We start from the raw sequence: 16,877 nt of genomic DNA, 5'->3' as shown, positions 1-16,877 counted from the left end.
TAATCCTGACAACCTGTGTGAAATTATTCTGTGTAATATTAGTTATTCCATAGATATAGTGATTACTAGTAGCAAAACATAGAACTGCAAGAGAAGTGTGAAAGTAAACGGTTATAAGCTTCTTGCACACGTACCAACGCAAACGTACACTCTGACGCTTTTGAATAAATAGAGCGTCAGCCTTGTTTTATGTTTCACAGCAGGCCAAGAAAAAAAAAGTAAGCGTTTGTGAAAACCTACTTATCATCATCATCATCATCATCATCATATATTAATTATATATCACATGTCGCCCACACACACAGACATGCACGCAAAGTGCAAACACGCATAAATAAACATCTCTTCGGACAAAGGAACAGGAAATGCACTCTGTGTTCGTATTTCCATTACATAGCCCCATATCCATAAAACTACATATCCCATCATGCAACTCTCACGCATGATCTCCTTCGCGTGGCCCGTCTCATGTTTGTTGTTGAGGCAGTTGAACGTCAAGCAGGGAGTTCTGTCTAAATATATCACATAGTCCATCTGCTACATAGACGGTAGCAGTGAAAATGAGGGGAGTGGGGAGAATTGCATTATGGGAGGAGAAGCAGGGGCGAGCGAGGAGGAGGAGGAGATGAATCACTGGATATTGCTGTTGTCGTCCGTGCCGTTGGATTCGGCCATGTTCATCTTGCCCATTGACAGCCCCACGCTGTTGACCACGTCTCGGCGAGGCGGCATTCGCTCGTTTATGCGGTCCAGACCCTTCGCCTCCTCGAAACTGTTGATCTTGTGCTGTGGAGAAAAGCCACGGATGGCTATGAGAAAAAAGGAGAGAGAAAAGAAGAGCAGTCACCAATTGCGCACAGGCAGAATCTAAACCAGACAAACAGACATAACACAAGTGATCACATACTGTTAGATGAGTGTATTATTCTGCCAATTTGATACAAAAACAGAGTGTATACAATATCAAGAGATACATACATATGTCTGGGTCATATTTAACGTCAAAATCATATTTTGCTTGTTTTTTTCCCCCGCTTTGTGAATTTTTGTTCCTCCCAATATTATTACTGTAATGTGAAAAAAGTTTAAAAAAATACAATATATATATATATATATATATATATTGTATATGTATTTATTTATGTACAAAAAAATTTACTTTTATATTTTTTCCTCCCAAAATGATTACTGGATTACTGAAAAACGTACAATATTTATTTTAAGTAAATGTATATATATATATATATATATATATATATATATATAATACAACAAATCATTACAACCACGGTGTATACCCATGTTTAAAAATAAAAAAGTACATATTTCACATATATATATATATATATATATATATATATATAATTTTTTTGTTAATATTATTTCATTTAAAGCATTTATACACCATCATGGTATTTGTTGTACTACATTTTAATTATTTTTTTGAACTTTTAAATAATAAAATACATTATTTTACAATATTGGACATTTCAGGGGCATTATATTAGAACATGAATGAATAATATCTCAATGCAAAAAATCTTAATTTGTTTAATATTTTGTATTTGTATATTAATATTTTCTTTACTCAAACTTTTTTTCTTTTGATTATTTGTGTGAAATGTGACCTGGAATGATTTAAAATTTCACTCATATGCAGATATCTCTTCAAACACTCCACTGATCCACTCTACTATAAAATAGTCACATTCTAAACACAAATTCACAACTGCACATATTTCACAACCAGTCACACACACAATATACGGTGTACAAGGGAACAGCTGTGGCGATGATAATGTACATTACATCTTATCACTTTCGCTCCCACTTTAACTGGAAAACCTCACAAGGACCAATAGCACAGTCAATGTTTCCATTAGAAAACAAACCCATTTCACCCGCATCAAAGTAGTTTTTTTGTAATGAAAATTTTAAGGTTTTTATTTAATGTACTTTAATCCATTCTGATGGAAACATAGTGCTTCATATCACAGTCAGAGATGATGTGAGACCCTCTCTTGGGTTTGTTCTCAGAAATGTTTTTGGCTTTCAAATACACTGAAACGGATCAATTCTCACCCTGTGTGCTGAGAAAAGAGTTTTTGAAGTATTTTGCCACTGATTTTCTCCATAAGTATTCTTTGATAAGTAGCTATAAACGTTGAAGCTAACCAACCTTCTTTGATATGAATCATGACACTAAAATGTTTGAGTTATTTCAAAGAACCATTTGAATATTCTCAACAACAAAAAAGACAGTGCACCAGTGTTATTAACTATAACTAACTAAAACTAATACTAATAAAAGTAATTTTCATTCATTCAAATAAAGCTGAAATAAATTAGAAAACATTAGATGAAAACTTCAAACTTTAAACACATTATGATCATGAAAATAAAAATGTTATCTTAGAAGCTAACTGTAATAAGTTGAATTTGAAGTCCAACAGAAATGTTTTTGGCTTTCAAATACACTGAAACTGATCAATTCTCACCCTGTGTGCTGAGAAAAGAGTTTTTGAAGTATTTTGCCACTGATTTTCTCCATACGTATTCTTTGATAAGTAGCTATAAACGTTGAAGCTAACCAACCTTCTTTGATATGAATCATGACGCTAAAATGTTTGAGTTATTTCAAAGAACCATTTGAATATTCTCAACTGACTTAAAAACTAGGTGTAATAATTTAAATGATCTAAAGTCTAGACCTGTGCGTTTCTGAAAACATTAGAGGAAAAGCTTATAAGGAATGTGCAGTCCTCACCATCAAAGATCTCATCTCCGTCGTTCATAAGCTCATCATCAGAGCAGATACTGAGGACATTCACCAACATTTCTGTCACTGTAGAGGAGTAAAAGGTCAAAACGGCAAGATCTCTTGACATTTTAGCATAAACTATGATAATCTTGAACAATTATATTCACAACAACAACATAATAAGAAATGCCATAGTAATACTGATACACCAGATAAACGTGATCCTTTAATCTCCTTCTCAATCAAATGAAACATTTTTGGATTGCTCATTTGCTTCATTCTAGTTTGACTTGTTGAGACAGAATAGATGGACCTATTCCATCTTAGTTTTAACAAGTCAGCAGAACAGTGCATCCACTTTCCTGACACAGACACCCAGAATGAACAAAACATACAAAATTTGTGCAATCGCAAAGACTGGCTGTCTCCAGTCAGAATGATGTCTCAAGCTGTTTAGCAACATGGTTCCTCTAATTTCCCACCTTTCTCCCCAACGAACGGAAGAGACCAGGTGAAGACGTCCATGAAGTTGGGCAGCCAGTACGGATGTGGCGAGCAGTTGAACTGTCGTATGTTCATTACGTTGTTCTCGTATTTAAGCACGGCCGCTGCGGAATGGCATTAAGGCAGTTATATTCACACAAAACAAACATATTTATAGGAACATAAGTATCTCTAATGAACATCTGTAACTTACTTTCACTTTGCACATGACTGACACACAACAAAAACACAAAGCCCTGCAACTTTGCATTACATACAATGGCCTCTGACATACTTGAGTGTTTCTAAATCTTACTAAACAGGTTTGTGTAGGAAAGACATAAGGAAACCTATTAACAACATGCCAGGGTTAGGGTCACATTTCATATTTCAGACAAAGATTTTGTACATAGAAAATTAAGCCTTTTCAGGACAATCGGGAAGTTAATATACTATATATGAATATTAAATGTTGATCTACAATAGAGTTTAAGTGGCACATTAAAATCATAGAAAAAAATCACAAATAACCCCCATATCATTACAAGAATAAAGCTGTATTTTTTTTATTCAAGATATATCTAATTTCATTCTGAGATTCACCTGATCATACATAATCAACCATGTGTGTTGACATGTGTTTGTAGGTGACCATGTGGCAGAGAGAAAACCTGAATTCAGACCTTTGTTGTTGTAAATTCAGGACAATCGGGAAGTTAATATACTATATATGAATATTAAATGTTGATCTACAATAGAGTTTAAGTGGCACATTAAAATCATAGAAAAAAATCACAAATAACCCCCATATCATTACAAGAATAAAGCTGTATTTTTTTCTTCAAGATATAACTAATTTCATTCTGAGATTCACCTGATCATACATAATCAACCATGTGTGTTGACATGTGTTTGTAGGTGACCATGTGGCAGAGAGAAAACCTGAATTCAGACCTTTGTTGTTGTAAACGTCCAGGTAGTTTGGAGCAGAAAAGATGGTGATGAGAGAAGGAAAACCTGTAGTCTGACTCTTCCTGTACATACGGTAACTGAGAGAGCAAGAAAACAAAGAAGATAAGGAGGACAATTTCAGTATGACAATCAGAAACTAAATTAGAATCACGCTGGGAAATAAGTGAGGGAATAATAATCTTCTTCCTCAAATTTTGCTAAACATTAATAATAAATACTTACTTGAGGTGGACCCTGTTTAAAGCCCTAAAAACTTCAGTTTCTCAAAGCATAGAGTTTCAGATCATAATTATGATTATTTGGAAGCCTTTATTCACTGTTTATTTTGACAAAGGCATGCAGCACAACACAAAATTATGAACATAAAATGCTTTAAATATTATTAAAGAACATTATAATGCATATTATTAGACTGTAAAATGAACTAATGTACTCCGTTAACATGCTGTCTGCTGTTGTACCGAGTATTGTAGATTGGTGTAGTGTAGGGCTGTGCAATATATCGAAATTATCGAAATATCACAAATGTACATATCGCAATATGCATATCGCTACGGCTTGCAATATTTGGGGCCATGAACAAAAGACAAAGAGAAAATCCCTCACTGCTCTTACCTAAATAACTTTTGTAGCTTAAATAAGAATCAGTGCATATTGAATTCAAAGAATAAATGCTAAGCAGTGTTTTATTTTTCCTTTTTATTATTCAGTTCCTAAACTCATGTTAAAATGATTACACTAATGTTAAAATTACATTTTTATGTAATGCTCGAGTAAAACACTACCGTTCACTTTCAGAAGTTGTTTTAGGGGTGCTTTCTTATTAGAATCATAATCATAATTAGCTTTATTCACCACTTAAGTGTGCGCAAACACAAGGAATTTGTTGTGGTTTTACAGGAACTCTTGGTACATACATACATACAAATAACCATATATATATATATGACACAAGATAGTTACAGAAGTTCTCAGAACTGACTCAGCAACAGCTGAGTAAAACTATTTCATCTGAGCATGTGGCACTTTAAGCATTATCGTATCGCATATCGAATATCGCATTGTTTAATGAGTTATTGCATATCGCATTTTTCTTCAATATCGCACAGCCCTAGTGTAGTGCATTACTGACTGTTGTTTAGCTGACTGTATGGTATAGTTAACTATTGTTGAGTATTGTAGTGTACCTTTGCACATTTAAAGCTACTCTGGCAGATTAGTGGGCCTGGGCTGAGTTGAATAGGTGAATGTGTGTGCATTGGTGGCATTTCAGATCAATAAACACTACTGTACTGTAATGTATTTGGATTATGGAGAATCAATGGCTCTGTGCGTCTGACTGTCTGCTGTATCTGCACACTGATCGTCCATCAACACAAACTTCACCAGCCTGTCAAGATATACGTTCTGTTTTTGTGTGTGTGTTTGTAAGGGTGTTTCATCTGGTTTCTATGTCTGTAGGAGGTGAGGAAGGTGAGAAAGGAGAGAAAAGCAGACATATAGAAAGAGACAAGAGGTCAAAGGTGATGTTGGTGTTTTCTTACCCCGCGTCCTGCGCCTCATGTGCTCTGATGACAGACAGTAAGTTGTTGGTCTGTAAAAACTCACACACCGCAGGATAGCTGTACAAAATGATAAAACAGACAACATTAATGAGGCATGATAAACACTATTTACAGTTCTTCACTGATAAAACAACTCATTTGACTAAATAACTCAGGTAAGCTGGTCTGTTTTTGGTGCTTTCCTGTAAGCTAACTAGCTAAATACCTACTTAGCCAAGCTGAGAGACCATCTAAAACCAGCTAAGATCAGCAAACCACCATTGACTGTTTTTTTTCTTTCAGGATGTTTGTGTGTCATTGCTAATAGTCCAGTTAGCACTGGTGATTTAAATCTAACATGGACTAACCGTTGAAACCTCATTCACAGTTCATTAGATTTCATTTGATTATACAGCCCTTCTGATATCTCCAATAGTCGAATTTAACCCGTTGCTAGCATGTTTATTGTTGTCTTACCGTTATCAGCCACCAGGGGGTAGCAGTGATGTAAATGTGCAGCTTACAGTGAAAATCATCATTTTCTGCTCAAAATAACTGAAGGGTCTAAATGTGATGCTAGTAAAGATACGAGGACTCAGACTCAGTGTTGTAATGATGCATGTTTAAGACTAGTCTTGCATGTTATTCATTAGTTTAACTTAGCAGTCTTTGTCTATTATTTTTTTTACTGGTATATTGAAAATAACAGACCTAAAGCGCACACAGATCATCCACTTTGTTTCATTTATTTCAGAAGGTTTCATAAGAAGTGAAAACAGTGAGGATTGTGGGTAATAACGTTCACACCCGGGGCTCTCATTCACAGGCTGCATACGTTAGCTGTGGTGTAAATAAATTAGCTTAGAATTAACCATCCCTTTTCTCTCTCTTGCTTTCTCTCTCTATATATATTTTCCCATAGGCCTGAATCTAATAGTGGTTTTCTTCAGAACAAAAATGGTTCAATGTCATTCATTCATTTGTGCACGTATGCAGGTTTGCTGTGATTCCTTGTGGGCCTGCACAATTTTGCCAAAATATTCATATATCAATGACTAAAATAATAATAATAATACCTTATTATTAATTAGTATTATTATTACATTGTTATTTATTAAATATTAATTTATAGAAAAATATTATTATGATAGTAATGCATTTCTTATTTTTGTTTCATATTTTTATTTAACAGTAATTTATTATGTAGATTATTATTATTTACTATTAAAAAAAAGAAATACATAAGAAATTTCTACATTATCAACAGAAAAATAATATTATATACATATGCATATAATATTATATAATATACTAATATTTACGTGTTAATTTCTTTATTTTCAAATGTTAAGTACATTCATTTTGGCTTCTCCTTTGTTGGCTACAGGGTTAAAAATGCTTCTCATTACAAAATGCTTAACTATTTATTGAATTAAATCGGAGCCTTTGTGATTTGATAATCACACTAAGCCATATCACGATTTCAGTTTCATTTTGATTAATCGCTCAGCTTCTCTTCCTTTTCTGCTCTATCCTTTCTGTCTTTCTCTCAGGTTCTCACTATATCTCTGTATCTTCAGAATTAAATCGGAGCCTTTGTGATTTGATAATCACACTAAGCCATATCACGATTTCAGTTTCATTTTGATTAATCGCTCAGCCCTATTTTATAGCTTCTCTTCCTTTTCTGCTCTATCCTTTCTGTCTTTCTCTCAGGTTCTCACTATATCTCTGTATCTTCATATCTCAGCGGATCTGGCAGTAGTAGCCAGTTGCCATGGTAACGGCAGAGCGCCGATTCCCGTGGGATTGTGGGGATTCTGTGTTGTGCTGAGGCTGGTCACTGTTTGGACTGCTTTACAATTCCAATCAAACTCATGCAGCACTTCAGGTGCTGGACTTTCATCTACACCTTTATTTCACTGTACAAACGTCCCTGAAGAACATCGTTTTGCTCAGTGGTTGCTCGCTCATAGCACAGGAGACTTAAAGTTTATTTAAGACATCTCTCCTAAAACTCCCTATGGGAAATATAAAGAGACATAAATGACAAAAATGTTGACATACAATAGGAGTATAGCGCTGTAAAATAAATGTTGATAGCAGTTCAGATCATTCAGTGTTTGAAGAATCTGAGTACATACAGTATATTGACTGTGCTCAGATTTAAGTATGAAATCAAAGATCATTGTCGAGATCTCTGCCACATGAGAGGTTACTGGGGGCTTTTTCTGTGGAGAAACATGTGAAAAGCAGGAGAGTCTCAATTTGCTGTCTAGGACATACTAAAGGAGGCTGTGTGGTTTACCTGTAGAAGTAGGAGCATCCGCGGACACTGTTGTGGCTGAAGTAATCTTGACTCTTTTCATTGCCGAAGTCCTCCAGCGGGTCGGACCACAGCAGATCACACATGGGGCCAAACGCTGGTGGTTCCTTGAACCTGTCCAGCTGAGAGTCAAACAGAGAGAGTCGTCTGCCAAGTCAACATCACTAAAATTAAATATTACTAAATATGATAATCATATTAATAAATGAACAACATTATTCATATTTAATATTTTTCTCTAATATTTTATATTTTTTTAATGTATATGTTAAGAATACTGTTTTTACTTCATTTGCATAATTATTATTATTATTTATATTTTTTTTGCATTGAAAATAAAAATATACTTTTTTTTGTCATGCAAATAAAGCACACTAAATTGAAATAGGCAGAAAAAGACAAGAATAATAATTTAAAAAAACGATGTGGTGTGCTGTGCTGTGTTTGTGCACAGCCTGTTCATCGCTAAAGAAAATGCACCAGAAGCATAATGGGAGATTTACAGAAGATCTATCAAACATCTGTTGTTAGAGCTGAGTCTTAAGTCATAAAACATAAAAAAATGGTCCAGGATTGCATTATAAGGATTTTCTGGAGAACGAGAACTGGATTTACTGTTCAAAAGTTTGGGGTGGGTAAGATTTTTAGTGGTTTAGTCTCTTATGCGCACCAAGGCGGCATTTATCAAAAATACAGTAAAAACAATAATATTGCGAAATATTATTACATTTACATTACATTACATTATTGTTATATTTTAAATGTAATTCATTCCTGTGATGCAAAGCTGAATTTTCTGCATCATTACTCCAGTCTTCAGTGTCACATGATCCTTCAGAAATCATTCTAATATGCTGATCTGCTGCTCAAGAAACATTTCTTGTTATTATCAACATTGAAAAGTTGTGCTGCTTAACATTTTTCTGGAAACCATGATACATTTTTTGTATTCTTTCAGTAGAAAGTTCAAAAAGACAAGCATTTATTTGAAAGAAAAACAGTTTGTAAAAATGTAGTCAAAAAGTCACTTTTTGTCAATTTAATGCTGAATGTGAAACCTCTTAAAAAATGCTGACCCAAACTTTTGAATTGTTGTATGTATACATATACACTCCTCACCTTCTTGATGTCGTCTAAAGTGTGTATCTCTGGAGACAGGCCACCATGAACACACAAAAACTGCTGATTCATCAGAGCAGCCAGAGGCAGACAGTCGAATGCATCCATGCACACATCATACACCTGCTCCGAGTATTTGATTTTACCTGAAAGAAAGAGAGACAGAGATCACACACCTGCACGGAGCATCTGATTTCACCCGAGCGACAGAGAGTCAGAGACAAACAAAGAGAGCGCAGGAGAGATACAAATGAGAAGAAGAGTATGAAGTAATGTCACTCCAGAGCTCAGAAATGAAGTGAGCTTCTCCTGAAGGGTTTATTTTCTCTGTATGAATCTAATTCGTACATTAAGCTGCTGCATTCAATTACACTTTCAGAGGACACTAAATGAGAGATGTGTGTGAGACAGTCTGTGCTGTGTCAATCTCACTGCTCCACATCTACCAATCTGTTCAGCCACATCACTGTATCACTCTGCATTATCTCTCCATCTCTCCCTCCATCTTTCCTCTATTCACACACAAATGCTGTCTCACTAATGACATTAGATCAATCAATATATCAAAATTCTACTATGCTGTAGCGCAGTAGTATAAGAATACAAATGTACTCTGTGTAAATGTTAAAATGTAAACAATGCTGCTTTGTTTTACTCTAAATGCAAAAAAGTAGTTCAGTATTAGTTATAATTGACTAATTTATTAAAATGCTTATCTTAAGTATATACATAAATATACTACTACTATATTTTTATTAAATATTTAATTACTTAAATTACTTTGGAGCTCATTAAAATGTTTTTAAAATTATGTTAAATATATATATTTTTTAAATATTTATTTAATTTATTTAACATTGGAGCATATATATATATGTGTGTGTGTGTGTGCGTGCATGTATGTATGCATGTATAGTATACATACACATATTTTTTATTGTATATTTAATCATTCAGTTGTATCTAATTAAAATAATTATTTTTAATTTTTATAATTTTTTTTATTTTATATCATGCTAATGGCATTTCTGACTTCATGTAGAAAGGAAGATTATTATTGAATGACTTAACTTTCAGTCACAAACATGAGGATGAGTAAATAAAGAGAATTTTTATTTTTGAGTAATTGTTTTAAATGATTTACTTTATTAGTATTGTTATTATTATTATTTACCTTTATTTTAAACTCAATTTAGTTGTATGGTGTGTCCCAATTTAGATAGCATAGTAAACAGTTGTATATAAGTTTGAGTGTATTAGTGTGTGTGTGTGAGTGTGAGTGTGAGTGTGAGTGTGAGTGTGAGTGTGTGTGTGTGTGTGTGTGTGTTCTGTCAGTCAGCAGATGGTAAAGGAGGGCACCCACTCCTCCTCACTCTCCTCATCAGGGAAATCACACTCACAGGCTCCCTGGGCCTAACATTAACAGGCAAATTAATTTTCTGCTAATCATACTCCCTCTTTCTCTCTCTACATCTCTCTTTCTGTCTGACAAGAGACTGCTCCAGAAAAAGACCTCCATCAGAGGAGAGGTGAGGTGAACTGTTGTATTTATAAGAAATGTATAGTTTCACACCTTAAATGTAAGTGTAGAGACACAATTACTGAAAAGACAAAGAGTTTTCCTCGTGTCAGTACTCACATTCTTGTTTGAAAGTGAAATATTCAGTCAAATGTCTACATTCATGGTTTCCCCGCAGCAGAAACAGCGTCTTTGGGTAGAGGATTTTCAGCGACCAGAGGTAAAGGACACACTGAAGGACAGAATTTAGACAAAAAGAGAGATACTTTCACAGACCACATCAAGATATTTAGGCAAAGGTGGTGTGTACTACAAACAATGTCCCTAAGCAGGGTGGAAAAAACCTTAGGACATACTCACCTCAATACTGAAGTACCCTCGGTCCACATAGTCCCCTAGAAACAAGTACCTCGTTGTCGCAGGAGACCCGCCAACCTCAAATAACTTCATCAGGTCGAAGAACTGCCCGTGAATATCCCCGCACACTGCAACAATACAAAAAAAAATTGGGACTAGCTGAAGGAAACAATAGTGCTTGCAAAACAGTAAACGAATAGTTAAAATAGTGGGAAGGTTTTAGCAGAATGACAGTTTGAGGAGTTGTAAACAAATATAGAAAGAGAGAGGGATTAATTGAGACTTCCTAACTATAGTTTAATTTTCATTTAATAAACCCTGATGTAAAAAACAATTCAGTATGCAAATATATCAGTGATGTCACTGGCATACAGTTAGTTATCAGTGAAAATCAAAGGCAGATATTAAAACTTTCATCTTATCTTTCGACTGAACGATTTTTTTTTTTAATGAAAAAAAAACTCAAAGTATTTTAGGATTACAGTTACAATTTACTGATTTAATAAAATGTTTAATAATTTACAATATATTTTTTAAATAAATAAATTTAAAGTTTAAAGTGAGCTGTCATCCTGAAAGTCATCTTTCTATGAGTTAAAAGTCACACAATAAGTATTTGCGCCGTCACAAACATATGTAAGCACACATTGTGGAGAAACTGGATTTTTAAAAATAATTTACCTCATTTTTAGTAGGTCCTATTAGTAGCTAGCAAGATTAGAAAATCAAAATGGCTCTTGCATTTATTGTCTGATATACAAAGTATGGTTATTTTGCCAGCACTTGTTCCCAGCTATGATGACAAAATCCAATAGATGAAATCTGTTTGAAACCATCCAATAAACATCTTGTACATTAAGATGAGAAGGAGAAAGCTGATCACCATCCTGACTGAAACGTGTGTGTGTGTGTGTGTGTGTGTGTGTGTGCGTGTGAGAGAGAAAAAGAGAAAGATAGAGAAAGAGACTGAAGAGAAGGTGAGAGTTGTTTTATATCTAATGCAGACGTCTAATTGGAGCTATTCACATGGGAGTGTGTGTTCCCAATGGGAGGTCAAAGGGTTAAAGGCCACGAGGTCTGAATGACTGAAAGCACACAAAGCTAACCAGCTCTCTCTGTAATGGGTTCCAGGGAATTAAACCAGTTACCCAGCGAGCCATTAATGTTTAATGACTCCTGTGTGTGAAATTCACCAGGCCAGCAGCTGATGAGGGTTCAGAAATGCATGCTGGGAGAGAGGGAGAGGGAGAGGCTCAGTCTCAGATGTGAGGCCAGTGAGAGCATGAAAAGTGTTCAGCTTCTCTGCTTCCTAAATGATAGCATTTTCATAGCTGAAGAGCGACATCTTCATCCTGCGTCAGACCTGCTGCCTGTGCTGTACCTCACTTTGACTCATGGGAAATTAAGGTCACAAGGTGCAGTTCATTATCTAACCTCTCCTAACAATGTCATGTATTCCCAAACGTCTTTTCAGCCTGTATTTTCAAAAGTTTTCTACTTTATTAGGGCAAGAGTGATAACCTCTTTCTGTTATAAAATTCATCAGTATGTAGTGTAATTGCATAAGTACCTGCGCATACATATCTTAAACTTAGAGATACATGTTCCTATTGTAGTATGCTCATATATTTGTGTATGTATCTTTTTATCATCTGATACATGACTAAATTAAATCACAATATCTCTTATTTTACTATAGAACGTGAATATAATAATTCCTTTTGTTCAAAATTATGTATGTATATAAAGGTAAATATTCAGCCATATTAACTTTTGGTTGTCATAAAAAAACACACTACTGTTCTAAATTTTGGGGCTGGGAAGTAAATTTTCTCGTATGGTTCCCAAGGCTGCATTTATTTAATCAATAATACAATAAAAACAGTAATATTGTGAATTATTATTATAATTTAAAACAAATGTTTTATATTTTAATATATTTTTAAATGTAATTTATATTTCTGTGATGCAAAGCTGAATTTTCAGCATCATTACTCCAGTCTTTAGTCACATGACCCATGATTTTCTGCTCAAGAAACACTTCTTATTATCAATGTTGAAAACAGATTCTTTAATGAATAGGACGTTCAAAAGAACATTAAAAAAAATCTTTTGTAACATGATAAATGTATATACTGTCACTTTTGAATAAAAGTATTCATATCTTAAAGTAGTACCAAACCATTAAATTACATTAAAATACTAACCCATTACATTAAATACTGCAATTTTATTAGATATTAATATTTTTAGTAATGAATAAAATATGTGTATATTTCAATTCAACATTACATTTCACACATCTCTGCCAAATTTTCAACGAGCTCATCCCAATGCATTTTGGGATTATCAGATCAGTAGATTTTTAATTATGCTACTTTCTAGGATGCCTTATTTATGGACAAATTTAATGCAGCATCACACATATTCTTTGTGGTGAAGGCAATCCCTGAATGCATTGTATTAAGCTCAGAGTAAACAATAAATACAAGATGGCATGAACTGGCGATTTATATTTAATTTAATAAAAAATATACTATTACACCCTGTATTTATGCATGCTGTATTTTTATTGCAATTCGAGTATCAAGTTGCAAGCTTAGCAACATGCTAACGTCAAACTCTAAGCATACTGGAATCAATTATGAGTTGAGTCCCACGTGTGGAGAGCTACTTGTGTGATGCATTGAGTTGCAGCCTATGTTGTGATCCAATTATGTCACTTACATCTCAGTTAGGATATTCTAACCCAGATTAAGCTGTGTTTTGGAACATACCTGGTTATTAGCTGGTACAAGCTGGTAGACCATCTGCCGTGTTCAAGCTGGTTTTTAGAACATGGCAGCTGGTAGACCAGCTAATGACCATCTTGACCATCCAGCCAAAAACCAGCTACCATGTCCAAAGACTTGATTATTTTTTAATAATTAAGCACCAATAATAACTGAGCAGCAAATCAGATAATCCTATTAGAATCAGATAATGATTTCTGAACGATCATGTGACACTGACGACTGGCTGCTGAAAATTCAACTTGTATCACAGGAGTAAATGACATTTTAAAATATATTCAATTAAGTTCACTTAAATTGTAATAATATTTTACAATATTACTGTTTTTACCGTGTTTTTAATCAAATAAATGCAGACTCGGTGAGCATAAGAGACTTTTTTTATTTCAAAAATTGTATTAATTACAAACTTTTGACCAAACTTTGTTCCTTTAGAGAAGAAAATAACCTTCAGTGAACATATCTGTTAATAACTGGTTCTGTTTTTATCTACAGATCATGCCCTGTTTTCTTGTCACAGATGTCTGTATCAGTAACCTGTGACAGGGGCCTCTATGTCCAGCATGGTCTTCTCCTGGCGGAGGATGGCGGCCCCCTCGTTGATGATACGCAGGGCGACAGGCTCCTCCAAGCGACCCTCTTTAGTGAGGTGAGCCTTCAGCAGGTCCACACGCGGTTTCCCCTCACAGTCGAACACCTCTCGCATGGTTAACCTGTGGCTCAGCGGGAACGGCACCGCTGGAGGGAGAAAGACACAGAAAAGAACTGAGAAAAATGGTGTAGAAAACCAAAAGGGAACAAGATTACAAAAAAACTTCCACTGTAGTGACACATCCAGAATGCAGTGCAAACTTTATTCCTGAATTCAGCTAGCGTTCAGGCCAGAATGCATTAATCATACTCAATGAAACACCTCCAGATGACTTTGTGAGGAACATGTGGATGAGAAACCAGACTGACTGCATTATTTAGAAGGTAGACAACTCAGGAATATCCACCAACACAATCTACAAAAATAATACTGATAAATAATACTCTAATCCAGAAACGGAACAAAACAGGTAAAAAATCTCATTCATTTACAATGAAGGAAGGATCTAATCCTATCTAAAGACCAAAATATTATAAAGACTTGAGGGTGGGCCAACATACTTATTAGTCATGCATACTGGTAAATGTTAATGTACTGATTACACAGTAAAACACACACTGACCAAATTTTTTTAAACAGATTACTTATACACTGAAAAAAATGGTGAAGAATTTACTTTGAAACAATTTTCAATTAGAAACTGGTGATTGAGAAAGAAATTGAGATAGAAAGACTGAAATAGTATTTTCTTTTAACTTTTAACTTGAAATTACAGCACTGTAAAAAAAATTTACTTAAAAAAAGTGTTTGTGCTGCCTTAAAATTTTAAGTTTAAGTCAACTTGCTAAATATTTCTCATCAAATTCTTCCAGATTTTAACAAAGAAAAAAAATATTTTCAGGGAAATATATTTTATAAATACTTTCTAAAACCACACAGAAACTCTTTTTCAGAAAGAGTTTATCTATTACAAAGAGGGAAAAGGACAGGACAGGCAAGTAATCCCAATAAAACAATAGTGATACTGGTTTATTATCATTTCCACATTAGATAATATGCCGGAAACTATGATGAAAGGGGAAAAATAGATACAGAGAAAAAGACAAAAAGTCTGTAAAAAGGTGAAATGAGAGCAAAACTGTGGCAAAGTGTTACCGGGCAACAGCAGCCAGAGGTTGGCATGCCACCAGTGAAGCGAATCACACACACATACACGGAGTCATAGCAGCCCACATGCTAACCCATTTCCACATCCAAAAAATGTGTTTTCAGAAACTTATTTTTCAGCCTGTATTCAAGCTTTTGAGCCGCACAGATGTGCTGCAGCAGCCAAAACAATAACTGTGAAGATGAATTCAGTCAGATAACATTTACATATTTTAGAAACAAAGGAATAGAATCACTTCCATGATGCAGAACATCAGATCATATTGTACATAGAGAAAAGTTGTATTGCCCAGATGTTGCTCTTCTGCTGCTCAGATAACTTAACTGAGTTTTCAAGCATGCTAAATTGTCAACTTTGTCTCAGAGGATTCTACTTAAATTCCTTGGGAGCAATAAAAAAGAGACACAAATGAGACATAGAGAAAGGTTGACCGAAAAAGTATAGAGCTATAAAACGAATGTGGATGAATTTGTTGAGAAATGTTTGAGTTCATTGAAATCTCTGACTTTTGATTGCAGAACATCACAAATGAAATCTCTTTATTATCTCAGTTGTTTCTTGATGAAGTAAACAGAGAGCAAATGGAGTGTTTTGTCTGCTGCTTCTCAGATATTTCTCATCATGTGTCTCCATGGGTCACGATTTCAATACAAACTCAAGCATTTTGCATAAAATTCCTCTAAGACTGATTAAGTCTCATGAGCTATGAAAGAGCAACCTATAAGTACCACTTTCTCTGAGATGGCATCTGAGCATGATTCTGGTCAAATATGAGCATAGTCTGAGAACACATAGTCTGAAGATCATTTCTAAAACCCCCAAAAGAGATATTAGGGACTTTTTTCTCAGGAGTGACTGGGAAGCAGGAGAGTTTGCATTTAAATCTCCGTTTATTCTCCATTTAATCGCAATCTAGTCTAGGAGAATCATTTGCGATATCAAAGAGATGTCATTTGTGATTTTTTCTTTCCTGCTGATAAGAACATGATGACATTTAGCTAGGCACAGTTTGTTAGGACAAGATCTACAATGAGTGTCCTGGGAATCTGATCTACTTTGTATATGAATTGTTATTGTATGTGTGTACAGTATGAGTGTGTGTGTGCCTTTATTTAGCAGTATGAGTGCATTATTGAAATGCAGTATGCAGCAGAGATCTCTTACATAATACTGTCTCCTCAGGCAAATGCACTGCACTCACACACACACGCACACACACACACACACACACACACACACACACA

The 16,877-nt window shown here is 34.7% G+C and overlaps 1 protein-coding gene across 1 annotated transcript in view; it reads right to left on the bottom strand.

The window, feature by feature from the left end:
• Window positions 1–247: 247 nt before the first annotated feature.
• The window catches only part of LOC107559267 (serine/threonine-protein phosphatase 2B catalytic subunit alpha isoform-like), a 38,928-nt gene continuing 22,298 nt past the window's right edge, over window positions 248–16,877 (bottom strand). Inside the window, exons 3-12 of the mRNA XM_016243019.1 lie at window positions 14,411–14,611; window positions 11,085–11,209; window positions 10,845–10,956; window positions 9,206–9,351; window positions 8,069–8,208; window positions 5,761–5,838; window positions 4,199–4,293; window positions 3,244–3,369; window positions 2,768–2,845; window positions 248–839 (exon numbers count right to left, since the gene is read on the bottom strand). Coding sequence (XP_016098505.1) covers window positions 631–839; window positions 2,768–2,845; window positions 3,244–3,369; window positions 4,199–4,293; window positions 5,761–5,838; window positions 8,069–8,208; window positions 9,206–9,351; window positions 10,845–10,956; window positions 11,085–11,209; window positions 14,411–14,611 — 1,310 coding nt within the window. The 3' untranslated portion in view covers window positions 248–630. The remainder of the gene's footprint in view (window positions 840–2,767; window positions 2,846–3,243; window positions 3,370–4,198; window positions 4,294–5,760; window positions 5,839–8,068; window positions 8,209–9,205; window positions 9,352–10,844; window positions 10,957–11,084; window positions 11,210–14,410; window positions 14,612–16,877) is intronic.

This window comes from Sinocyclocheilus grahami, unplaced genomic scaffold (assembly GCF_001515645.1).
Source record: "Sinocyclocheilus grahami isolate Dianchi unplaced genomic scaffold, SAMN03320097.WGS_v1.1 scaffold680.1, whole genome shotgun sequence".
In the NCBI taxonomy this organism is placed as follows: Eukaryota; Metazoa; Chordata; class Actinopteri; order Cypriniformes; family Cyprinidae; genus Sinocyclocheilus; species Sinocyclocheilus grahami.
Note: the sequence above shows the minus strand (reverse complement) of the source record. Positions and strands in the feature narration are given on the sequence as shown.